Raw genomic sequence first — 26,691 nt, forward strand, 5'->3', positions numbered from 1 at the left:
TCTTGGGAATGTAAGCTTTCCTTATTTCTCATGCAAAGCCAATTAAATGAAAAAATGCAGTTAGCTTTATGGGGGGAAAAAGGCTAACTTCTTAGCATCTGCAAACTTGAAGAAAAAATTCTCAACTTTTGTGCTAACGGTCCATGGTAAAATTCATGACTCCCAAGGATAAGTGGGGTCTGGTGAAAGGTATGCCATGTGTTAGGTGATGGGATGAGAAAAAATGTGAGGTGCAAGCTGCAGCCAAGGTGTCTGGGAACACTTCCGAGTTGAGCCTGTTGTCATCCAAGGGTCAGCTGCAGACAGTTTGCTGCAGTTTGAGAAACATTGTCTTGAAGGAAAGTAGTATTGAATCACAAAACAACATCACAGACAGAGATATTAATTAGAATATACGTACAGGTTAGTTTACTAACATTGGTCTCCAACTGTGCAAGTTAAATGAGATTATTTTGACAGATATTTTCTGTGAAAGCTAATCTCTCTGAAATTTTCTTCATGATTCTGTGTTTAGACAGAAGTAGTACGTGGGTTCTTCAGTATTTGTTTTATATTACTTTTGTTATTTGCAGATGTGTAACTTATTTTTCCCCCAAAGGAGAATTGAAACATAATACAGCTTCACTTTTCAGAATGTTGTTTTCCTTCAAGCAAAACTAATGACTAGACTCACTCTTTTACACTGTTTCTGTTTGTCTGAGTTCTGTGATAAGTTTTAATACGTGAAGGTAGCAGTGGTATTGTTAGTACCGTGTCTGCAAGATAGTAGGATGTCAGTGATTCTTGGAAGGTTTCCTTCCCAAACCAAAATAACTTGTATTAAACTAACATAAACTGCCAGCGAGCCTCTCCTAGAGTCCTCTCCTTCCCCTCTCAGCACAAGATACCTGTTAATCCTATGTAGTTCACTGAGTCAGGAAGAAAAAGAAATGTTGATCTTTCTCTCTTTTTTTAAGATCTTCCTCTGCACCCTAAATTTCATTTAGAACTATTCTGATGCTAGTCAGTATAAAAAAATATATATATCTGGACATATATTTTGCTGTGATATACTAGGGATAGCCCATTTCTCTGAAACTTCTATTTTAAAAAAGAAATTAAAACACACAGTTCCCTTCAGCCCCTTCTCCCCAAATACCTCTCTCTCTGACTCTCTGGTGCTGTTATTTTCACCTGTAATTATGTCTAAGCAAGGCTGTTTCAAATACAAGACAAATTTAAAAAATGGCAACCTGTGCTCTTCTGACAAATTCCACCCCCTGCTCTGTGTGCGTGTGTGTGTGCATGGCCTTTAGCATAATGCCTGCCTGAGTTTAATCCGGTGCTAATTGGAACTTGTCCACTTTGGATTTAAAGCCTTTTAATGAAACTACTACAGACTTGTGAAGTTTGAGAGCCATCTGTAAAGGGTAAAAAGATTGTTCTTAAGTAACATTTTTGTGTACTTGCAGACACACTCAAGAATTCCCCACTTTCACAGTAACTCTTAGTAATTTTGAAGGCTGCCATCTTTACTTGTGCAGAGTTTGTAGGAAAGAAAAATTAGGGTCCTGGTATTTCACCCATAGTGCTATATATATTTACCTCACTTCAAGTTCTAATAAATGTTGCTCTATAATGTGGTTTGTTTTATGAGGTAAGAATTACTTTGTTTCAATTTTAACCTTACGGATATGATGAACAGTTTAAATAGAAGAGCAGAACTGTCATGCTCTTTTATATAAGATATGTTATACTGTTGTGGTGTACCCCTCAGCTTGTTTGAGAACAGCTGTCCTAAAGATATTCTTCAGGATAACTCAGGCTTGAGGGTTGTAGTAAACAAACTGAAGTGGCAACACTGATAAACAATTAGATAGGAAGAGCAAAAGTTCCTGAATATTCATTCCCATTTTATTGGTTGCATGTTAAGAGTGTTCATGTTGCAGATACTGTTGGAAATTTATTTGTAGCCTATTTTGTCTTACATCCTAAGCTTACTCCAAAATGTGTTGACAGCTTAATGTTTGAAGCAAAAGCACAGCTTAATGTTTACTTGGTATTTGGATTGGCCTTCTAAAATTGATGCCTCTTGAACATTAGCAGAGTTGCATTCAACTGTTTCAGAAGCTAATCAGGTGAAAGCGTTAAGATTTATTTATGCTTCCTGCTCATACTAAACAGTTTGAGTTATAGGTCACTGACTTCATAAAAACTATTTGTGTTGGCCTTGTTATTAATCCATCTTCAAAATCATTCCTAATATTTCCTAAAACATATGGTTGTACAAACTTATCAACATCACGTTAATATGTAGGAGTGTATTGTACCAAAGCGATAGCCGCAACACTTCCAAGAAGATCCCTGCTGAGCAATGCAGATGGTTCAGAAGGAATAAATGAGTCCTGAGCACAGTTAGACTTCCATGTTCAGGTTTGTGAGGGAAGTAGAACAGTGCAAATCTGTAGCCTGAATTGTAAATTAGGTACTTTTTAAAAGGTAGTAAAAGTCAACATCCCATTGTTTGTTCTAGAACATTTCATCTTCACGAAGTAGAAGCTCATCTCTTCTGCCACCTGGGACAGTTAATTCTGCGTCTCCTAGTGGCCAGAAACATATGAATCAAAGCGGGCCAACTGTTGTTACCATCACGCATCACAAATCCCCTGCAGCTGCCCGAAGAGTTAAGAGCCAGCGTTCTGGTCAACTCCACGAAGTCAGAGAGGTAGGAGATATCATGTGATGTTTTGCTATAACTTTAAAATGTTTATTTTGCTTTAGAATAAGCAAGCAAAGTATGACAGGTTAAGCTCTCTTTGTTTCCTACTCTGTTTGTTTTACTGCTTTGTTTTGATCCCTTCATTGAGCAAAAGGCTGTCTTTAGCTTTGGTTCAGCTTGAAGCATGGCCTATACAGGCTTCTTAAGCCATTCTTAACGTTACTGTGCGTCCATGCTTTAAAAGTTGGAATAGGTTGGCCACAGCTCCCAGACTTTACAATGGTGCCACAACACTGGAAGAGTGCTCTTTTAAAACTACATGCCGCAAATCCCTTCAGATTGGTAAGAGAGTACTGAAGTATTTAAATGTAACTTGAAAAAAGACTCAGGTAAGTCTGAATAAGAAAGGATACACAGCTCCCCACACTCAGCAGTTTGTTTCTATATGGCTGTGGTCTTAACTCTGTCTAGTTTCTATTGCTGGCCTTGTGATGGAAGAATGCTTTGTCCTTTTTAAACTCATCGAAAGCAAACAAAGTATATGTTCTTTTCAAGGTATGTTTACTAGGGTTTAAAAAGTCTAACTCATATACAGTACCAATTTAAGTCCATCTTCTAGGCAACAAAAATAGTACAGAATTTTTAAACTAAAGTGCTACTGCAGACTTTCACAGAACTCACTTTTATCTTTCATCTCACTATTTTTGCTTTGTCTGAATTTCTTGCTATTCTTTAATAGTCCCTTTCTCCCTCCCTCCCTTACCAGAGAAACCAGCTGTTTTAAAGCATTCTTTTATCATATGCATTTAAAATTTCTGTCCCAATCCTCTAATAGTTACAGTATCAAGAATCTGCTTTTAAGTTTATACCTCCTAAATGTTTTATAACCTGAGAACTTTTATAGTAAGAATTTGTAGAAATTATCTTAGTAGCCCCAGCTCACAATGAGGACTCAAATTGTACAACCTAGTGAAGACTGCGTGGTTTTTATTGTAGCAGCATTAAAAGTGAATGCTTCCCTTGTATTCTCCATTGTATTAAAAATAGTTTTTCCTTGCCGTGAAAAGCATGTTGTCTGAATCTGTCACCCACATTTTCTTTATATTGTAGAAAACCTGTGTCTGTCTGTTTTTCATGGGTATATCATGTCTTTGCCTGCCAATCAGAACCCCCCGCCCCCCCCAACCTCCCCAATTGATTCTACATTACTAAGTGTATTTGCTCTCAGAGCAGGTGAATTCAGAGATTGCCTCATCTATAATCTATTAATAAAATAATCAGTGGGAGCTGTGGCACCTTTGTGATATGAAGCTGTACAAGTCTGAAAGTAATTTAAAAGAAAGATGTAGTATTTGCGATGATTGTAAGTTGGAACGAGGCAAAAATCAACAGATGTAAAGAACATTTGGGAAGGAAGAAATAAATACTAACATATAGTAAAACGGAAAATAAGTGGTTAAGTATCATCCCTGCAGAAAAAGCCTGGGAGTTGGTTACTTACTGAGCTTGCAATATATTGTAATGTGATGTTGCTGCAGAAAGGTAAATGTTAAAGCAAAACAGGAATGCTGCAAAAGGGACATCCTTCACTTGGGGACTTATGGTCTTTGGTAGCTCAGAAAATATTCCTGGAAAATGTCGAACCTGGAATTGCTGCTCAGTTCTGGACCAATTTGTCTTGATTTGACAGTGTTGTTTGCAAAAAGTGAAGTGCATCTGTGTTGCAAATGGAACAGATGTGCTCCTATATTTTACATATTGCAGCGATATTTTTGTAATGCTTAGTTGTTCTGTTCTTTTCTTTTCCTGTTTGATAGTAAGAATAAACAACAGGTTGTTTTCTTCTGTTTTCTTCTGGCTGATTTAAATTTGTTTTGTAGAGAACGTAGAGCAGAGAATTTTAGTGTAAAAAGACTGATAGCAAAGATGTTTGTTTAGAACCATACTGATGTGCAAAATTTTATGAAGGCAGAAAAAACAACTATGTGGGTCCCCAAAATGATACTTACAGTAAGTGTTTCAGTTCTGAAAGTAGAACTTTGCCTATTTTCAATTTGCTGGTAATCTTAAAATTGAGCACAAATGTGGAGCTTTTGCACTGCTTTAAAAACTTAACTTTCAATAGTCAAATTACTTTTGCATAGTATCTAATTGCAAAGGTGCTCAGAAGTATTACTTTTCATTATAATGTAGGTTTTTTTCCTGTTCAAAATATTGTTCTTTAAATGATATTTTTGCTTATATTAACTTGATGTTAATAGTCCAGTCCATATGGATTTATAGAGTGTAATATCAAAACTGCAATTGACCGTACATTAATTTGGGAGAGCTGGCATACTCGGTGTTGCACTTTATGCAGGGTTATTCAAGGTCCTATTTCTTTTATTCAGGTGTAGCTTATCATTAAAGTATTGCCTTCAAGTGATTTTTAGTAAGTTGTGCAGTTTTTATGGTAACATAAGTGAGTGTGGTCTTGAAATTGCATTCTGTTGTTTTAAACTATGTATTTTATTATTATCACAAATTGCCAGGAGAAAAGGGTTATACTTGCAGAATTCTTTACTGTAGGTGGTTAAAATTAGCTGAAAGCCAAGTGGCTGCATCACACTCATTCAGTGGCAGCCAAAACTTAGTAAGAAAATCTCTCCTTGGAGATACTGGAAATCCGACTGGACGTGATCCTGGGCAACCTGTTCTAGCCAACCCTGCTTGAGTTGGGAGGTTGGACCAGATGATCTCCAGAGGTTCCTCCAACCCCAGCTATTCTGTGATCCTGTGAAATAAGTGGCACGCTTCATTTTGGAATGATGTTTGTTTTGGTTGAGAAGGTTTGACTAGAGTACAACCTGTAACAGTGTTCCCACTTCTGATAGAGTGTGAAAACTGGCAATATAAGAATGTTTTGTAGTGACTCATAGTAATGGTTTATTATTCATAGAAATTTAGAGAAATTAAATGGAAGAAGTCTAGAGAAATATTTTTTCCATCATTTTCCTTGTAGACAAGAAGCCAATTTACACAATATAAGAACAGAGGAAGCCATCTAGTCTCTTCTGTGGCAGTCTCTTCTAAAGCTATCTGAGTTGTCTATAAAAGTGTCATCCCCTAAGGCTGTTTATTCTAGCTCAAGTTAGTACTATGAGATCAATTAAAAGCATGCCTCTTTAGGGGATAAATGGGATACTTCAGTCTCTGGAAGTATCAGAAAATCTGACAGAAATCTGCATTATTCTAGTATCATAAAGCAATAATTATTAAGTCACGTATGCAGGAGTTGAACACTTTTCAGTGTTCTCTGAATCTTTACCTTGCTGTTGCAGTATTTTTGAGGTCACTAAGAGTGCACATAGCTTACACTTATTCTGTATATTTGATTTTTGTATTCATGCAAAAGTCGAGTCATCCTGGAATACAGATATAGCAGCAGGGAGCACTGAGGTTGCTATGGGAATCAGAGCAAATGTTCTACTAAAATTACACTGTTTGTCCCTGGGAGTTATGTTAGGAATGAACTTGGTTCATTATTTCCGTGTGTGGGTTTTTTTTTTTTTTTTTTTGATTCCAAATCTGAAATGTTAATGGTGCAAATATGGCTTCGTTTATTAAGATTTTTTTTTTCAACCTGTAGCTTTAGCAGTAATTGAATACGTGCAAAGATGATCATTTTCAATCACTCAACTTAATACATGACAATTTATAAATTAGGGATAATATGATGTGTACGAGAGCCAAATCAGGAGACTGTTGTAGCATTTATTTTCTTAACCAATTGCAGACAAGCTAAGATTACCATTCATAGTTGTTAAAGCATTTCGTTAAATTTTAAGTAAATGTTTAGTTTACAAAGGAGCTTGAGAGAAGTGAAATTTGAAGGGAATAGTGTGTCCAACTTTTGTGTGCCTTCAAAATTGTCATTTAATTTTGTGTATAAAACAATTAAACTATTCTAACTGGTATAAAATATTATAGAGTACAGCATAATATATACTTATCAATCTGCATTTTTGAAAAACTGCAGGGCTGATTTCTTCCACAATTCAAGCACAAATATTACAGCAGTTTCAATTTAGAGTCAACAGTTTGAAACTGAAGCATTAAAGAAAATGTACTTCTGTAAATCGTTTCTCTAGATTAGAGTATCACATTTCATGGCTTTTGGTTTAGTGGCCCTAATTTCGGCGCTGCCTTCTGGTTGGCTGGCTGCTGCAGCAGCGTTACTCACAGCAAACTCCTAATGCGACAAGGTGCATTAACCTTCTGCAGCTCTGTTTATAATGGGATTTACTGCTCCCAAAGTATGTGTGCTATTTTGTTAACCCACACTTAAATGCTGTTTTTATTAAATTAAGTTGACAGTACTTTTGAATGTTCTCGGTGGTAATAGATGACAGTGTAATATCAGGTGGCTAGCCAGGTTTCAAATATTAAGTACAGAAACTACTTACTTGTGAATGCCCTCCAGAAGAAAGTAAACATAGAAATGGGTCCTGCATTTTAAGTGTACCATTCAGTTTACATTATTGTACACATTCATGGAGGGACTTACTGCAATCTCCAAATCCCTGTGTGACTCCTGAAGTGCTGCATGCTACAGCAAGGAATACAGGAAACATTTTGCTTTTGTAACAAATAAAGTAGTAAGCCCCAGAGCTCTCATCTGTTATTGTAACAGAGATCTGATCTCTGGCAGCTTTTGCTAAATGTTGCTATGATTTCCTTCTGTAATCCTTGGATTTCAGGTTCTGAATGGTTCAGAACTCGGGTTCTGAGTTTCTTTGGAAACTTTGTATGTGTTACACCCATGCTTTTAAGCAGCTGCTTGTCTGTCTCTTGGCTTCTTGGTTGCAATCCTGACTTCTGCCAATAAGCTTTTAAAATACAGCTAATAACCAAGATGTCTATTAACATTTCATTCCAACCAACAGGCTAAACTGAACAATATCTGCCTGAATTAGGCATATGCTTTTATATATTTTTGTATTATAGCTACTAAATGTATAGCTGTAACTATTTTTTGTTTGTTTGTGGGTGTGGTTTTCTTTCTTTTGATGCATGTATTTGTCACTGTAGTGAACAGGCTCAGGAAACATTAGCGCATGTTTTTGCACATACTGCTTAGATTGTTTTTTCAGATAATCTGTCAGTTTATTATGTTCTGGGATGACAACTTGTATTTTTTTCCCCCCCCCCAGCAGAGTTCCCTTCTTATCCAGTTACAGTTTTACTAGTAGATGCAGACTGGCGGCCACAAAACACATGAATTTGTGGAAAAGTTGCTGTATAATTGCTCTTCAGTCATATTGTAGCATGTCATAAATTGGCTCAAAACTGGGCTTGGGTATGTTGAATCACTTCAGTGCTCTGAAGTTAATGATGTCAATTTAAAGCAGTTGACAGTGGGCTTTGTGACACTGGGAGAAGTCAACAGGGTGGATTGGGAATGCTTTGTCTCCGAGTGACTTATCACAAGTCATAGGGGCACGCTTTATTCAAGGCTTCCCAGATGGTCCGGGAATTGCAATATTAGATAGTGTTAATGGGAACAGCTCACTTGCTTTTCAGAAAACATGAGCGGAATTGACTAAGATGGGGAAGTAATATCTCCTCTGAATAAAATGGGATGTTGTTCCAGGGCACATCTTCAAGTCATTAAAAGCATACTTCATGGCAATTAAAAGCAAATCTAGTTCTGCTCTCGCTCAGTGGTCTCCCAAATTATGAAAATAATCTTGGCTGTGATAGTAATAAAATGTTGTTTTACGCTTGGACACCATGAACCAGGTGGCTAACTGGGAGGAGGGTGAAAAGAAGTAAATGTGAGGATTGCTGAGGAAGGGAAGGACTGTTAATATCTGTCTGATGTTTGAAGAAGTAACGTGACATATTGAGCTACCCTTGTATGGCTGTATGTATGTTTATAGAACTTCAGTGTTCCCCAGGTGGAATGAGATGATTTGGGGGGGGGGGGAAGGAGCAACTAAGGATCCACTTATATATGCTAGCGAGCACACATGCTGAGAGATGACTCCCCATCCATAAAGGTATGCTATGTTGAAATGTATAATTAAGGTTCTAGTGCAGTGTGGCCTTTTCTTTTCTGAGGCTAATGTTACTCAAAGTTTAAAATATGAATTTTATCAGTAGTATGGCATACAGCGGTAAACTAATAGAATTTTCCTGCAATTGCTGATGTTGATGTAATGACTAGCAACCCTTTAGGTGCACTCTTGAATGCTTAAAATTCACAAATGTGCCATAATTGCTAATAAGCAAAATATGCTTTCCAGCTGTGTGCTATAGCTGTTAACTTCACTGAAGTGATGGTTCTGAAATGTAAGGAAAACTGCTATTCAAAAGCGCTCGTAGAATAACATCTACTTATGAGTAACATTTAATCACTAAAACTAATGGCTTGGCTTGCAGATTTTGGGGTAATCATTGTAATAAAATCGCACAAGAATAATTTCCCATGAGAAGCTTCTCAGAAGCTGTGTTCTTGGTGTGGCGTTCTGTGCCTTAGGGTACAACAGTGTGCTTCCTGCTTGGCTGGCTGGCAGCCAGTTGCCATCCAGGATTGACTCGAACTTGCAAGGTCCTTCCTTTGCTTCTCTAATTTGTGGCTCTTGATCGTTGGAAGCAACTCATACAAAAAGCAACCTTGGTAGCCCTGTTTGCTTTTCTTCTTCGTGCTTTTACCTTAAGTCCCCTGCGCCCTGCTCCCCTTGAGTCTTTGCGAATAAATGGTAAGTCTTAGTAGGAGACTATTAATAGGATAAGATTAATATAATAGGTAAACTAGCCAATACTCAAGGGAAGAGCTCATGAGGTATAGAGGGAGAGCCTAGCACTTACTGGTTGTGTTTTGGTAGAAGCCTTATGCTGGTAGGTATTCCACACGTGTAGGTGATGTATGCCATTTCCTACAGGGAGCTATAATATAGCAGGCTAGCAAGCAAGAAAACAGGTTGTATCTCCTGCATTAGACCCTGATCTTCAGATATTTCCTTCCAGTAGCAACATAACCAGTGCTAGATTGATACTGATCTCTTTGCAAAAAATATATAGCCTACTCACCCTGACAGAAGGAAAGAGAAGCTGATTTGTGAAGAAAAATAATGGTCATTGGTGCAGTCTGTCTGAATCATGCTCTCTTACTTGAGTATTTATTATGGCAGTTGGATGTAAGTAAAAAGCTTTAACTTCTACTCACCTAAAGACTTGCTGAGTGACTCAGTGAAACAGTCTTAAGATAGCTGACACTATCAGAGGAATTGTTTTCCTTGTGCATCTCAGTACTTTTGTTTGTTTCTAAATCTTCCCCTTAAACATCAGGTTCTTTCCACTGTATATTTTGGTTTGGAAGGGAGAGGTGTTCTTCTCTTCTGGTGTTAAGAACTGAGAAGGGACTCTCAGAAGAACTGGCAATTGGGGGTAGGGAAGGGGGGCCGGAAAAGTGTTTTTTTCACAGTCATAAAATGTGAAGATGTTCAAAGAAAGCTGAATATCTCAGGATATTGGTTAAGTTTAAAAGCATTCTGTAGTTCAGAAAAGTCGAGATTGCTTGTCTGCTAAAACATTCTGTCGGGGTTTGAACTTTTCATTCTAGTCCATCTCCATGGACCCAAGGTCTTTCTGTAATTCCTCTCTACTTTTTTTTCTTTTTTTTTTTTCTTCCTCCAGTTTCCTTTCCTTCTTTCACTGACTCATTTCTCAGGTGAGGAGAAGGGCAGATTGTTTACAGAGAACATATATTTAACCTTGAGTCTGAAACTGTGATCTCAACCAAGTATGGTAAGGAAAAACAGGATATTCTTAACAGAGATATGCTTTTGTGTAAATAGGTGGTTAGGTCAGCTCAGCAGTTCATTTTCTTGCTGAGATTTTGCCAGTTTTAAAGCCTTGAAGGAAAGTAGGCACTTCCTGCCTTATGCTTGAGTTGCAACAAACTGAGATTTTTTTCAGGAAAATGGATTACCTTTTCTCCTCCAGTGTTTGAAGGAATGTTTAAAGCTTCTAGACCTGTCACCAAAAAGTCATCCCCCCTGCCTTGCCCCTCCCCCAATCCAACATCTCCATAGGCTAAAGCAATACTATGCGGACCTGCAAAATTCAAAGTCTGATTACTGTAGCTGTGCAACTAACATTAAGGGAGCTTGAAGGTGTAACTGATAAGCTACTAGAGAGTAGACCAATAAGCAAGAAGTCTGTAGTCCATCAGGTGATTAATGAAGGACTGTCTGCACAGAATATAATATTACGTTGAAAGGATATGCAGCAAGTTACAAAATTTAAAGATACGAAGCAGGAATTGAACATGCAGTTCTGGTGGAGAATGGAGCATAGGTTCATACTTAATATATAGATAACTTGAGTTAAATTAAAAGCCAATTTAAAAGGTGCATGATAGGAGATGATAACTAATGGCTGCTTCCTGAAGAGCAGATAATGTGCTGAGATCCTTGAAGAGCCAGTAGCCTGTGGAAGTGCTGATAGTGACCAGTGAAAGAGCATCATCATCAATGGAAGCAGCAGAATCACAGAATAGTTGGGGTTGGAAGGGACATCTGGAGATCATCTAGCCCAAATCCCTTGGTCAAGCAGGGACAGCTAGAGCAGGTTGTCCAGGACTGTGACCAGTTGGGTTTTGATTATTTCTGAAGATGGAACCTCCAAAGCCTCTCTAGGCAACACGTTGCAGTATTCAGCCACCCTTACAGTAAAGAAGTGTTTTCTTGTGTTCAAGTGGAATTTCCCGTGTTTCAGTTTGTGCACGTTGCCTCTCGTCCTGTTACTTGCACCACTGAGGAGTATGGCTCCATCTTTTTTACCCCCTCTCAGATGTTTATAAACATTGATAAGATCTTCCCCCGGGCCTTCTCTTCTCTAGGCTAAACAGTCCCAGCTCTCAGCCTCTCCTTATATGAGAGATTCTCCCGTCCCTTACTCATCTTTGTGACCCTTTGCTTGACTCACTCAATAAGTTACTGTCTTGTACAGGGGAGCCCAGAATTGCACACAGTACTCCTGATGTGGCCTCACCAGTGCTGCATAGAGGGGTAAGATCACCTCCCTTGACCTGCTGGCAGCACTCTGCCTAATGCAGCCCAGGATGCTCTTGGCCTTTTTGCCACAAAAAACATATTGTCCAGCAGGACCCCCAGGTTCTCTGCAAAGCTACTTTCCAGCTAGTCAGCCCCCAGTGTGTGCTGGTGCAGGGCGTTATTCTTCCCTAGGTGCAGGACTTTGGACTTGCCTTTGTTGAACTTCACGAGGTTCCCCTCTACCCATCTCTCCAGCCTGTCGAGGTGCCTCTGAATGGCAGCACAGCCCTTTGTTGTACCAGCCACTCCTCCCAGTTTTGGATCATCTGTGAACTTGCTGAATGTGCATTTGGTCCCATCATCCAGGTCATTAAGGAAGGTGTTAGACAGTATTGGAGCCAGTATTAACTCTTGAGAGACACCACTAGTGACTTGCCTCCAGCTGAACTTTGTGCCACTGATCACAACCCTCTGAGCCTGGCAATTCAACCAGTTTTCAGTCCACCTCACTGACCACTTGTCTAGCCCATACTTCATCAGGCCCTCCTTTATGCCATATCTTCTCCTGCTTGTCTTAGGCTCTGCTTTTAGAATCCATCCTAATGACATTTGCTCTTCCATTCTATAGTGTTTCCACACAAGGAACTACTCTACAGAGTACACTAGGAGAAGACAACAGAAGTCCCAAAACAAAACCCCAAAGGAAATTGTTTTGTCAACTGAGAAAATGAAGATATGTAGCAATTAGCTTTTTAGTTGTTGCCTTAAACAGTGATGATGTGGATTCCTTGTTAGGAAAAAGAAAGCAAAATGTTTTCTGGTTTTGTTTTGGTTTGTTTTTTGTCCCTTTCTTCCCCCCCTCCCTCCCACCCCCCAAAGAAATAGAATTGTGAAAGCAGCAGCAGGGGCTGAAAAGAAAAATAGGCCCTGGTGATCAGCTGCCATCCTGAGCGTCAGAGGTGTAGTTCTGTTTGTGCTGTCACTTTTTGTGTCTCTGTCTGCAAATTATATGCCAAGTGAAAATTAACTTGCTCCCTTGAAGCTTCATTGATAGGGAGTGTGTGTCTAAGCCTTAATAACTATTATATAACAGAGTCATTCCAATTTTACTGCTGATTGTTTGCTGCTTTAAAATGATTGAGGTCAAGCAGGCTGCTACCCTGAGGTGATAATAATGGAGAATTACGTGCTTTTTCTCTGTAATGGGAGGAAAGTAATAGTCAAGAGAGGACAATTGATATGGATGTCATTGTCTGGTTCCATTTTTTTTTCCCAAGATGTTTTCAGAATATCTCACTTAATGGTCTAGGATCCTTTCTTAAAATGTATTTTTTTTCTCATTAGCATAGTAATGTTCACAGAGGCTACTGTGGGTCTATGTTTGGGTGGCAGCTTTGAGAATAGAATTCTGTTCTGTCAGTGGCTCTTTTTTGCTCCTGGTTTCATTGTAGGCAAAATGTACAGACATGTTGCTTGTAGATCTTAAGAAAGCGTGTTTGTAGTCACCTCTTCTTGTACGTGTTTCTACAGTAGATACTGCTAAAGCTAAAGTGCAAAATGCTGTTTATAAGAGACATGTTGTATGCTGCAGTGCCTTTGGCAAGAACCTCTGCATATAGCTGTTTCACTTTAGTTATGTATTAAGCTCTAATTTTGCCTTCCTGGCTTGCATGCTGTTGATGGAATCTCATTATAAGATCTATGGATGTGACTTGACTGAAGAACAGGGAAAAGCCTGTAAGTCCTTATCAGAAAATGTTCTTTTGTCAAGTAGTAAGACCCACCTCCAAGTGACCTTGAATAAGTTTGAGAATGCTTTTCAGAAGTTAAGCCTATACAGAATTTCTCTTGCCTTGTTAGTTATTAACGCTTAGCTTGTAACAAAAGTGCATTACATTGGAAAAAATGCAACTTTTACTGCAGCTGTAGAGGTTCTCTTTATTTGGCAGACTTTTCATTAGGAGAGGTATACCTATTGAGCTGGTGATTGACAGTGCTGAGTTCTGCAGCAACTGAAGTTGAAAGCAAGCTAAAGCAAGCAGGCAATTTTATTAAAAATAGACTTTCTGCATATTTATATGTTTATGCTTTTTCCTTTCTCAGAACAAATAGTTGCAAATGGGAGAGTTTTGTGGAAATACTGGGAATTGTGAATTTCAGCTGAACTGACAGCCAGTGTGTCAGAGTAATGACTGGTATGATTGCTTTGATGACAGTGGAGTTACTTGTTACATTTTGATATATACTTAGTATGTGTATCTAGATATTATACTTTGATATATAGTTGATTGTCTGTTTTAACTTAATTTTTGCAACATGAAAGTTTTTCTTGTTGATCAAATCTACATCAGGAACACATTGCAAGAGAAGTTCTTACTCAGGGTCAGAAATAATGACTTATAAGGTTTTTATTTTTTTTCTGTGTGGATTTTCTTCTCTTGCATCATGCCTCTGCTTTTGTTTTCAAGAAAAGCCATATCTTATATTTAGAAAAAAGAACCCCCCCCACCTTTTGTGGTATATGTTTGTTTAAAAAATGTAACGAAGGTCTGGACTCATAGCATTTATGACTATTCTGGGGTTGTTTCAAAAGCTGGCCTATTCTCATATCCCTTTCCAGCCTCTTTCAATATGCTTTTCTTCTGGCATTGTATTTTAAAAGCAAGAAACTGTACTTCCATAAAGTGTCTTTTGCTATAGCTTCTGGTGTGTGTGTGTGTGTGTATGTGTGTGTGAGAGAGAGAGAGAGAAATCATGTTTTTATATAACATAAAAAAGGTAAGCAAGTTGACTTTTTGTCTGCTTTTAAAGGGAGTAAGCCTATCACAAGAACAATTTGACTTAGAGTTGGCAAGAAAGTGAACCTGTTGCTCTTCTGTTATTATTTAAATGTCCAAAGCTTTTCCAGCAAAACCCTATGTTTTTACAGATGCTCTGTTTTCATATGAGCAGTGAGCTGTTCATTTTTTCAGTCTTTTACATGATTGCTAACTGCATGCAAGTTGAAAACAATGAAAAGGATTTAAAAATAAAATTTAATACACAAAATCTTTCAGAGGAAATGCCTAGAGATAAGTAGCCAGAACAAGTGCTGCTAGTGGTGGTGTTACTGACAGTCTCTGCAGAGATTACTGTGATAGAGAAGGAGAGTTATTAACTGACACAGCTGAATGTGTATTTGAAGAACGCTTTCTAGTGCGTTGTAGAAGACTTGACAATACAGGATGTCTGTGGGTTCCTAGCGCTACAAGACTGTTTTTGTTTCACTCCAGAGTGTATTGGATTTTTTTTCATACACACTTGCAGGCGTGTCTTTAATACCTACTATAAAAGTATTCCATATGTGTGAAGTTCAGTTCTAAACAGGAGAATCCCACACATTGTTTTGAATTTCTTAAGTATACATCCACATTGTGTCTGGGAAGGACTGAACAACCTTCCTGAAGTTTTCTGTTCCAAAGGAAGTGTAGGAAGATCTGAAGTACTTAAATCTTTATACAGAAAGACTGAATTGATGGCACTACTTATTTTCTTGCTATGCTCCACGTGGCCTGCATGACAAATGGAGAGCGTCTGCTTGCCCTTTTGTAGATAATACGGCTGATGCCGTTCTTCTTTGCGACAGGGAGCTTAGAATCACTGTGTCTTAGGGTGCCCCTGCGGCTGCTGTGGGTTGGGCAGTTTTGTAGATGGCTCAAGGCTAGTGTTTGCTTTAGGTTGTTGTGATGTGCTGTATAGTTGAGCAAAATCCTGTAAGTTCAGTAATTCTTGAAAGAAAAATGTTCTCATCATTGTAATGCTGGTCTGGGCTGGATGAGCAGGACTTAAGCCTATTAGTCTTGGAGTCTGGATAACAAAAGCACTTCCACTTTAAATAAAATCATGTCAAAAGCAGTCATATGCTCCTCCATTTAGGTGTGGCTAATCAGGTTTCTTCCTTTGATGTTTCAATTTATCTTTGTTTTAGGATGGGAGGAAATATCTTTAATAAAGAGTTTATTATACTCTAAAAGTAGGAATCTCTCCCTCCCCCCCCCCCAAAAAAAAATAAAATAAATCAGGATTTGTAAGATGGCATCTCTGCATTGGAAAGATTAGTATATCATCTAGCACTTTAACAAAATACTGAAATACTGTAAAATTTCTTTTAGTGCAGAAATAACATGTCAATTTTTTTGATTATTTTTTAAATGAATTTGTAGCAGCTAATTTTAGCTTGCTTACTGTATAGTGGAATATTCTTTCTTCTCATTTTGTCTGAAGTGCCCTAGGTTTGGAAAGAAATGTGTCTCGTAGCTTTTTTCTGGTTTTTGTATACTATGTGGGTGACCCTGAGAATAGAGTCATTGCTGCTTACCTATTTGTTTGGGGTCTTGTCACATAATCCTGTGGTCCCATATATCATTGGCAGTGTATTCCCAACGCAAGGACCCAGGAGGTGTGAGTGCAGCTGCAGAGGAGTAGCTAGCAGTTGCTTTGACTGGACTAAGTCAGGAAAGCAGTCGCACTGGATTTTAAGATCAGTCAGGGAGAAGAGGAAGCGGGCATCACATGCAGCTGGGAGGTAGCTCTTTGGGAGCAAGCAGCAGGGAAAGAGTGACCTTCTGATGCAATTATCAAGCTATTTCCTTGCGTTTGGTCTTCTACTGAGGGTATCATCAAGTGGCAGGTTTCTGTGTGGGTAGTGTTATCTACAGAAAATAGCAAAAATAATTAAGAATTTCTGGCTGGCTGAAAGGTCTGAATTTTCTTCAAGCTTCAGGCATGTCTGCTGATAGGGAATATGTAATGTGGTTTGCTTGCTCTTTTCTTACCGTGGACTGAAGATGGAGGGAGGAGTAAGACATGCACATAAACTGGCCTCTTCCTAGTGTGAGGCTCCCTCTTACTGAATGTTTTGCAGTAAGTTGGATGTGGCCCTGCTAATGTTGCATATATGCACACAAGTAATTCATTTAATGCATATAATCCTGATAATCCTTTCCTTTTTTCTGTTTTGTATCTAGCATACAGTTACATTTCTGAAGTCCTAGTGGTATTAATGGAAATATGTGGTTTCTGTTACATATTATGGGAACTTGTGTACAGGTGAGCAGGGGGTGCCAAAGCTGAAACAGGAGTGGGAAGAGAAACTGTTTGAGACTGGGTGAGAAGGCAGGGGCGAGTAGGCTTTGCTGCTCTCAAAGCAGAGAAGAACTTCTTTGAACAGTCTCTGTTTTCAAGTGAGGAGGAAGGGAAGCTGCAAGCCACAAAAACCACTGAATGCATCTCCACTTAGAGCAAAGTCATTCAAACTCAGACAAGTCACTTGACTTTGGAAAAGGAATGCTGCTGTTGAACTTTTCTCCAAATCAAGGCTTTTCATTCTGATTTTGAAACCAACCAACTTAAGTGTTGATAAATCATGTAACCTAAATAATATGTGGTTCTTGGTTTTACCTTGTAATTAATGCCTGAAAGACATGCTGTGTGCTACCCCCCCCTCCCCCCCCCCCAGGCAATAAGCTGACTCGCAAATAAGAGGATTTTGCTGTAGCTTGCTATAGCTGTCTGGCCTAGAGTCTGTCCTATTAAGGAATAATGTTTTTAATCAGTTTCCTCTAACATGGTTTGGTGCTTTTGTGTTAACTTCTCAGTAGCTTATTCCTTTCAGAAAAACCACCCTATAAGTCTTTTTAGATCTTTTATCAATGACTTGCAAACAAAAGTGTCAAGCATGTTTAAAAAAATAAAAAATCTGTTAGTTTCATAGTATACCTGCTTCCCTTTCCCTTAAGCCACAGAGAATTGCTTTACGGCTCTCTGGAATAGAGGGAGTTTTTCTTTTTGTTCTGTTTATGCAGCATCTTAAATAGTGCAGTTTTGATCAGCATGTGAGCAGTAAATGTTCATCAAGAAGTTGCCATTCTCAGTGTCTGCTGCTGTTTCAGGTCCCTAGAAGAGCTACCAACTTTCCAAGTGTAATGGGAAGCTAGGTGACATAGAAGGGGTGAATCCAAAGGGCTTCTTAAAACTTTTTGATCAGCTAGAGAGTATTGAGACCCAGAGCAATAACCATGTCTTGGATGGAAGGAGAGTGAATAATTGATTTTTATTTTAATTTACCCCTAATCTAGGAAGAATATAGTTGGCCAATGCCTGTGGAGCTTTGGGCTAAGTGCTAACTGCAGTTAATTTTCCAAATGCTTCCCAAGCTCTTTGGTCTGTTTATCTTATGCTCCTGTCTTAGCTGCAGAGGAATATATTTGTGCTTTATTAAGAAGGGAAGGACGGAGGGAGGGAAGCTTCAGAATAATTTACTCCTGCACTATTTCTCCTTAGAAATTTCTTATGATGATCTTTAGAACCTCTTTATTATAACATACTACTGGTTTTTGGCCATGGATAATGGCAGATCATTCCTCTGCAGGTCATTTTCTTGGGCTGTGGGATAGCTTAGCAAGGCTGGTATGAGGAAACTGCTGTAGTAGTATGGGCAAATCAGCATTTCCTAGAAGAAAAGGTTGGCCTTGAGGCAGACGTGTTAAAAGGGAAAGGACTAAATTCTAGCTGATACTTTTAGAGGGGAAAGTGGAAATATTTGAAATTTCCAAAGTTTTATTTTGGATTTTTCTTTCCCCCTATGGAACGCATTTTTGGAAATGTAAGCTGATTCTATGAGAAAATGGAAAGTACGAAAACTGATCATTTGAACTAAAAATAAAGTGTTTCTGTTGGTGTGAAGCACAAGAGACTCAGGGTTTCAACTTCACACCCTCATTCAGAATGGGAAAGTGGGGGGAAAGCGTTTTTCCATGGAACTGTATTGTGTAGTCTTCTAGAAAGAATATTTTCCTTCCTCTCGTGGCCATTCCTTCAGTTTGCCTCCCTGAGCAGCTTGCCCGGCTCTGCTTTTGGGGGAGAGTGTGTGTGCGGGTGCACACACGGGCGTGCGGTGTTCTTGTATTTGTTTGAGCTTTGAAGCTGCCCTCTGCCTGTGCTCCAGAGCTCAGCTACCTGTGTGCGGCTTCTCAGACCCGGAGCAGTGCCTGGGGTCCTAGCAGTTCCTTAGAGTGGGGTCTTGCGGGTGTCTCTGTCGGTTACTGACTGATGGTTTTCTTGTCTGACAAATGCAATCAAAATTAACCATGCACATCTTGCTGTAAACATTCTCATAAGAGTAAATTTTCAGCAATAATTTGAGAGCACAGTTCATCTCAATCTTCCTAGCTTTTGCCGTTGCTTAATTTATATATGGTTACCAAAACTAAGAGTTTGTCTTTTACTCAAGCTTTTGTTGACACTTAAAATGCTGTTATTTTAACTTGCAGCAAGAAATTTAACTACATTTTCTTACTTATCTTCCTACAACAGCTTTTCAGTTAATTCTACTCTAACTTATTTTTAAGGATGGTTATTTGCATCTCTGAGTTTAGTTTCCTTTTTTTCTGTTCAGTGCACTCGATGTATACTTTTTTTTTAATCATTCTGTTTACCAGTGTGGGGAGACTACAGGAAGCACATGCTATACTCTTAAAGAAAAAGAAAGGGGGGGGGAGAGGGCCACAGATCACGAAGTTTGTCATACCTTTTTACAATATAGTAGTTTGGTCAAATGGGGCTTGAATTTTTATTGCTTATAAAATCTGGCAGGTTTTTTGAAAGTTTTTAACAACTCAGCTGTATGCCTTTATCTTATTAATTAAACTCATAATTTATTTCAAGCCTTTTGTTTATATTTTTCACAATGGAATTATTCATTTTAGGAAGATAAGTTTAAAACAGTATACTTCAGAGAGGAGTAGTTAATTTTTCTGACTGCATCTGGTTCAATTTTATAGACACATTTTAGCAAAACAAACAGTCTTTTATCAAGTTGTGACTTTGCCTAGAGGTACCTTTCCTATCTGTAACCAGTGTATAAACTTCTTGTTGACATACAGTGTCACATTAGTGCCCACAGGCTCCAATCTGGCTGGATTATTATTTGGCTGTATTGGATAAGAGATGATTGCGTTAGGTGCTGCATGGATGATGAATAAGGAGAATGAAAACAAGCCAACTCCCAACCTGCTTTGAAAAGCTTGTCATGAATTTAATCTAAAAAATGTTGTATAAAAGAAAATGTACATGCTCGTTGTCTCATAAACATCGTAATAATTAAGCCAAATGTGCATGTTTCTTTGTTCAGGCTAAGCTGGGGAATCAATAAGCTGTTACAGAAACATTACAGTTAATGTGATCCATCGTATGGTAAATGTTATTGGTGTTGACACATTCAGTAATGAGGGCCATGTATGAATGCAGATAGCTGAAGGAGGTAGGCTTTGTTTTATTTATCTCTAGCCATGTTTAGAGTTTGAACTTTAGCATGTGAGATTGAATTTGCATTCTTCAAAAACCTATTAAACATTGATCATTCTTTTTCTTTAAATAATTTCCTGCTTAGACTGCCTAAAAATATCAGATTTAGCAAAATATGCTGAGAGGGGAGGGAAAGTGACCTAAGGTTCTATTGATGGAGTATCCTTCATGTTTTGTTTAAAAATCCCTCTCTGGGTCCATATATATAATGTAGACTTTTATTTTTATTTATCTCTTCCCCCCCCCCCCCCCAGCCCTTTCTTCCCATTGGTTGGAGTTTGGGAGGAGTGACTGGCACTTGACTGTCCTACCTTTCTTTACTTCTGACCTAGGAAGTTATGGTTTTTAGAGTGCTGCAAGTCTGAGAGCTTCTGGAAATAGCAAAGAAATTTCTCCTGTTGTGTCAATCTGGCAGAGGGTTGGTAGGTTATTTTTATTTCATCTGCCTTTCAGGATCATAAGCCTGTAGTTGTACTGAAAGTAGAAAGATTTGAAAATTAGGTTTTTAGGGGAAGTAAGACAGTTTAGCACATTGCAACCTATAACTGTTATTCAATATGGATAAATGGGAGAGCTTCCACAGTTAATTGAGCCTCAGGCTTTTACTGATAGAGCTTACATCTGCAGGGGAAAGTCCCTGTGAATGGAGTTGTCTACCTGATAGTATATCGTCTGTGGCATGTCTCGCCAAGTTGATGACCAGTAGTGAAGAAGGGGAGAGATTTGATGCTGAGTCATTGGAGAGAGCTCTGAATGGCTTAACCAAGGTTATTATTTAGATGTTGTAGTCTACACTCTAATTGAACAAATGCTTCAAATCTGGGGGAGGGGGGCACAAATTGTGTGCCCATAGTGTGTGTGTGTGTTGTACACTGATCAGATACCATGACAAACTTGTAAGGAGTAAATCAATACCATCTGAGGATGTCCAGCAGGATAACATAATTCTCAAATTATCCCTCTGAGATTAGGTATATAAACTCTGGCTCTTTAGACAAAAACTGTTAGGATCTCAATGCCTTAAAGAAAAACATAATCCTGAATTAATCTGAGTAGTGGCCCAAGTGGGTATGATTATGGTGTATTTGAAAGACACTCACAAATGCAGTGTGGTAGGTGAAGGTGGCTTCTGGTCTTCAAGAAAGGTAAATGGAAGAGGAGACTTGTCTTGTGCATGTATAATTTTCTACAGGCTGTAAAAATGGAGAGAGAGAGAGATTTTAAATCTCTTTCAGCTGTAGGAAGGATTCCGGAAGCTCGCCAATTTGTTTAAAGAACAGCCTACTCAAATAACATTGTTATTTCATCTGCTGTGCAAGCATGCATTTCAACTTCCTCTTGATGGTCCAAATCTAGAAACAGATTAACTTTCTCCCTGACAGCTGGTATTCATATCTGATAGTAAATAAGTACTCTAAGTTGCATCCTATGATAATGTCTGTAAACTGTAAAATGCCCTTTCTTAGACTGTGATTAAATAGTTCATAAAGGAAAGAAGGCAGGAGAACAGCTTAGGTTCCTCTGGTGTCTCAGATCACACACTAAGGAAAGAAAATCTAACCCTAACTTAATAATGTGGAAGGAGGTGGAATGTTCAAATCTTCCCTTAGGAAGACTTCTAGAAAGTGTAAGTGACACAATTAACCCTATTATGAACTTATTTTAAGAGATTGTTTTCTTTAACATAGTGTTGACATTTTTACAGGCCTGTGCTAGTCTCAAGCCCTTCTGTTTTGTAGATAAGCATATGGTACATTTGGATCAGAATGTTAATATTCATTTATGGTAGTTCTTTAAGTTTAGTTACTGTATCAACCCATAAGAACTCAACAGCTGCATAGTGATATTTCATGTGACAGCAGGTGTTTTTGGACCTTTACAGATCATGAGTCAAGTAGAGGGACAACAGAAGAATCTTGTACAAGCCATTGAAGCTCTTCCAAGTTCTGGGCCCCTTTCTGCCTTGGATCAGGACTTGCTGCTTTTAAAAGCTACCTCTGCTGCCACCCTGAGCTGCCTTGGAGAATGCCTGACTCTACTACAGCAGAGCATGCATCAAGTGGGTCAGCACCATAATAGGATGTTGTCATCAGGTGAGCACAAGCTCTCTTGGGTATTTTTTATGTGCTTTAGGCTTTTTGTTTGTTTTAATTATGGTCCCAAAGTAGACAAATTGAACTCTTTCTCAAAGAGACAGGTTGGGGTGAACAGCATGTAAGCTTCTACAGCATCCAGTATTGGCATTTTTGTTTTAGCTTAAAAAAAGCTGCAAAATCTGTTGAAATCAGAAAAGAGAAGGAAAAAGAGGTTGTCTTAAGTCTTTTCAGGGAAATCAGGTTCTGAAGAAAGCAGGGAAAAAATGGGGGGGGGCAGAAGGATGGAAAACAGGGAGAAAAGCCTATATTCTCAATGATAGTGCAGAATCTTTTTTTTTTTTGAGAGAGAGAGACTTAAACTACAATGGTGATTTATTTGATTAAGAATACATTTAATATTATGCACTGTGATAGTGAAAATCATGTTTATAATTTTCTAGATGGAAAAATACTAAGGCAGATTCATTCCAGCCTGTGGTTTTCTTTAAATCTGGAAAGAGATCTCCCTGGTGCTTTTAAAATAAATCTATAGCAGATTATTATGAACCTAAAAAGACAGAGTGATTCTACATTTAGATCTGCGTCTCTCTGAGTCCCTATGTAATGTGTTGTGCTTTTTTTTTTTTTTTTTTTAATTCACCCCATTCTGGGTATGTGTATAGGAAGTGTGACCTTTGTTTTCCTGAAAGGGTGATCAGTGGTTCCTTATACACAAACTGCACTGCTTAATCTAAGAGCAGGATCAGGACTTGATACAAGAGGAGCAGCAATAGCAGAATTCTGGATCTGGGATGGCTTTTTGTCATTTCTGTATGGGCTTCAATAGCAACAAAATCCAGTTTCAAGTAGGCACTTTAAAAACAAGCTTCCTTACTTAGACTTACTGCAGGGCAGGATATGTCCTCAAGGGCTGCTGAGACATCAGGTTAGGAAACCCTCTGAAGAATTTCCATTGTGGGGAAAATAGAAATGTGAGAGCATCAGCTGAGAAGTAGGCAAATGATATATTAAAAAAAAGGGGGGAGAGGTGAGTAGAAGGGTTCTTGGCAAAACCAGTGTAAAAACTGACACCTGTACTATGGTGTATTGGGACTTTCCCTAATCTAGATTCTGAAATAGTTCATAAATGAACATTAAAAAAAAATATTTTTTATTTTCTGCATTTTGGTTTTCCTCTAGAAAATGCAAAAAAAATCTTGCACACATCTGAATAGTAATGATAAGGAACATTTCTTTTGAATTCTTTGACCTAATATCATTTTGGAAGAGAACAGTTTAGAACAAAGATGAAAAACATCTTTCAAAGAAAAAAAGTCATTTTCCAGTTACTAAGTCACTGGAGGCTGTTTTTCATGTCCGGGTGATCTAACTGAACTGTCAGCAATGGATGACTCTGAGTTGTACATGCCCTTGTATGTGTGTCCAAATAATTTTCTGTTAAATTAGTGTCTGTATTTTTGACTAGATAATGATTTTTTGAGGAGTCTTTGCACAATAATAGAGAAAAGCAAGCATAACATTAGTAACTGCTGTAGGGGAATTCCATGTTTGGAAATAAGTTGAAAGCTGCTTTTATAAAGTATTTAATTTAACAAAATTTAAGTGTTTGGTTTTTTTTCTCTCTAAGACCTTAGATTTGTTCAAGAACTCCTTTAGGAATCAAAGTTCTGTAGCACTGGCTTGGTAACTGTGAGAACCTGAATGCAAGCAGTTAATTCTTCAGTGTGTACGTGTGCTTACACTTCTGTATGTAATTTAAAAAAAAGAAAAAAAAAAAGAGAGAGAGGAACTAAAAGCTGCTGAAATATTTAGTCTCTTCTTTCCCTGGCTGAAAGAGTCTGCAAAATGAATATTTTTTTCCCTAGGCCTTGTTATGCAACACAGTTGCCTGAAAGAACCTGGACTAAAAGTCTTGATTACTGATTTCCTACACACTTAATCTTTTTCAGGCCTACTTTGATAGACTTAACATTTCTGCAGTTGGTAGAGGTTTCTGAGTCATCAAAGCTGCATAAACTCTTACCTAATCAGACTAATGCTTTTAAGTAATCCTCTAGCAAAATCTAATTCTGGAAGATAATATATTTAATTTTGATTCTGTATCCTCCAGGTAAACTCTTTTAATTTCAGACTGAGAAGATGCAACCAAAGGAGGACCCGTACTGTCTCCTCTTGAAGCTGTCAAGTGAAAATGACTCTTAGTTTAACAGCCATACGTTCCTCTGGGAAGTCTAAAACACCATCTTCTACGTGTGATGGGATGGCCCTGTGGCATGTATTACCAAAAGCCGAGTGCTGCTGTTCCAGTGCTGTCTCATTACCTTCCCGCGTAGGGTCCACGATGTTAGTTGAATAACTCCTGTGGGAAGATAGTGGGCATTGCAGGGGCAGGATCCCCAGGGTTTTGTATAGACAGAGAAGATAGAAATCTGACAGCTCGCTTTCTTGCCTCTAGCCCTCAGTTCATCAAAACTGGTCAGCAAAGCAGGGCAATCCTGCTTTTGTGGAACATGAGAGGTAATCAACTGTTCAGCTAGCTGAGCTGAAGTTACCCTTGAGTTTACTTTCACATACCATCAAAAGCTCTTGCTGTTATGCCATAAAGAGAGAAAACTGCCTGGAAAGCAGATATGCATGTTTCCCGGTACGTTTGCTCTGCTTGTGTTTTTTGAAGTCGTCATTGCTGATTGGCGCAAGGAATGCTAACTTTTTCTCTGTGCACCGTAGGCCTTGTAACCTTATCTCAGGCTTCTAAAGCAAGGACTTAAAGTAACTGAGAATATCCGATGTAGTGCTTAGGTATAATACACCAGAAAGATTATTATTAAATGCTTACTATTTGAAACCTATTTACTGACTTTTACTGTTTTAAAAATGAAAAAAAATTACATCGAGAGAAAGGAGACAACATTTTTTAGTTTCGTTTTTCAGTAGTGTGAATGAAAGGAAAGCAGCTTGGCATTCAACCTTACCGAATCTCTTCCAGATTCTAGGATTGTAGAGATCTTGGCCTTAAATTCTTCATGCCATTGTTTGTTGTGAAATAATTTATGGAAGACATGATTTTTGCTCCTCATTTCCATGTGTTTCATGAGTTGTCAGTCTTAGACCTCAAGACTGCAGGCAGTTGTGAAGATTAAACTGAAGCCTTCAGTCTTGTTCTGAAGGATAGTCTAAAGCTTCAAGGAAATTTTTTAATGATGCTTGATCCTCTTTCTGTTGCTAGTGCTTATTTATTTATTTATTGGAACTGCATCAACAAGAACAGTCAGTGAATCAAACTCTTGTCAAAGAATTTACTCTTATGTTTCTATTTTTGAGTCATAATAGTGTCAAATTCATTTCTAGTGTCTTTACTAAAGATACATGCATTGATATCTGGTTAAGTTCTTTGTCATCTTTCTTGCATTGAAAAATGTACTGGAGAAGGATATTATTTGTGTTGTCTGAAAAGTATTAGTTACCATTTACTTTGCAGTGTGAGGTAAGGAAGAAGGATTGTGTTTATCTCCAAGCTTGTTTGGGCTTTGGGCTTTTGTTCTTTTTGTAGGTGGAAGAAAAGTTTCAAGGTGTGTGGGCTTTTGGTTTTTGTGTGTATGTGGTTCCCCCCACCCCCTCCAAGGACAATCGTCATTTACATATATTTATAGTATTTGCTACTTGGCATTAAGTGCTTTGCAACAAGCTTGAGTTCATTTAGTGTGCAGACAGGAGAAAGGTGCCTTTTTATTAAAAATGTGGAGAAGAAACTTTTATCTTCACTTGAAACTTTAAAACTTCAATGTTGTTTTATCTAATGTGTAGCCTTGGACAGAAGGATCTCTCTAGAACCTATTGACTGCTATGCTTAAAATCTTTCCCTTTCTCCCAGATTAAGAGCACAGCAAACTTGAGTGTCTGGTCTTGTTTTAATGTCACTTTTTCACCTTATGTTGTATTTTAAGGCTGTTTTTTATTTTACGTTTTGGGTAAATAGAATCCTGTCTCATAGTCAGCAGCCTATTCAGATAAATCAGTTTTTTAAATTTATGTTTCACATTAGACATTCGTTTAATGAATAAAGCATCTCCCAGAGAGGAATCCCCTCATACATTTTTCTTTCTCACTTTTGTGAACTGTAAAGTAGAGCTTTTCTTTTTTTCTGAGACATTTCTTTTTAAAACAAAAAACTAACCCGCCTATGGATTTACTGGAGTTTGGAAATGCTGGAGCGTGCAAATGCCTCTTATTTTGGCTCCCATGACAGCAAATGGACTGACGATAATTCTGGAATCATGGGGGTGTACTTGAACTTTGAGCAGATTCTCAGGTGCCTTGTTTTTGAGGAAATAAATTGACAGGGGAGACAAAACCTGCATGCTTTCAGCTTGGTGACAAATGACAACTAGGGATTCTTCTGTAGTTGAGATGGTGGGAGGAGAGAAAAATGAGAGGAGTCCCCCTTTCCATTAAATAATAAGAGGGAGCAGAAAAGGGTGAGGAAAGGAGAGAGGAGAACAAATTTTTGCTTACC

The 26,691-nt window shown here is 38.3% G+C and overlaps 1 protein-coding gene across 1 annotated transcript in view; it reads left to right on the plus strand.

Annotated features, from left to right (window-relative positions):
- OSBPL10 (oxysterol binding protein like 10) overlaps window positions 1-26,691 on the plus strand; it is a 125,455-nt gene that overhangs the window by 48,659 nt on the left and 50,105 nt on the right. The window contains exons 4-5 of the mRNA XM_067291466.1: window positions 2,513-2,704; window positions 21,965-22,175. Coding sequence (XP_067147567.1) covers window positions 2,513-2,704; window positions 21,965-22,175 — 403 coding nt within the window. The remainder of the gene's footprint in view (window positions 1-2,512; window positions 2,705-21,964; window positions 22,176-26,691) is intronic.

This window comes from Apteryx mantelli, chromosome 2 (genome assembly GCF_036417845.1).
Source record: "Apteryx mantelli isolate bAptMan1 chromosome 2, bAptMan1.hap1, whole genome shotgun sequence".
Lineage (NCBI taxonomy): Eukaryota > Metazoa > Chordata > Aves > Apterygiformes > Apterygidae > Apteryx > Apteryx mantelli.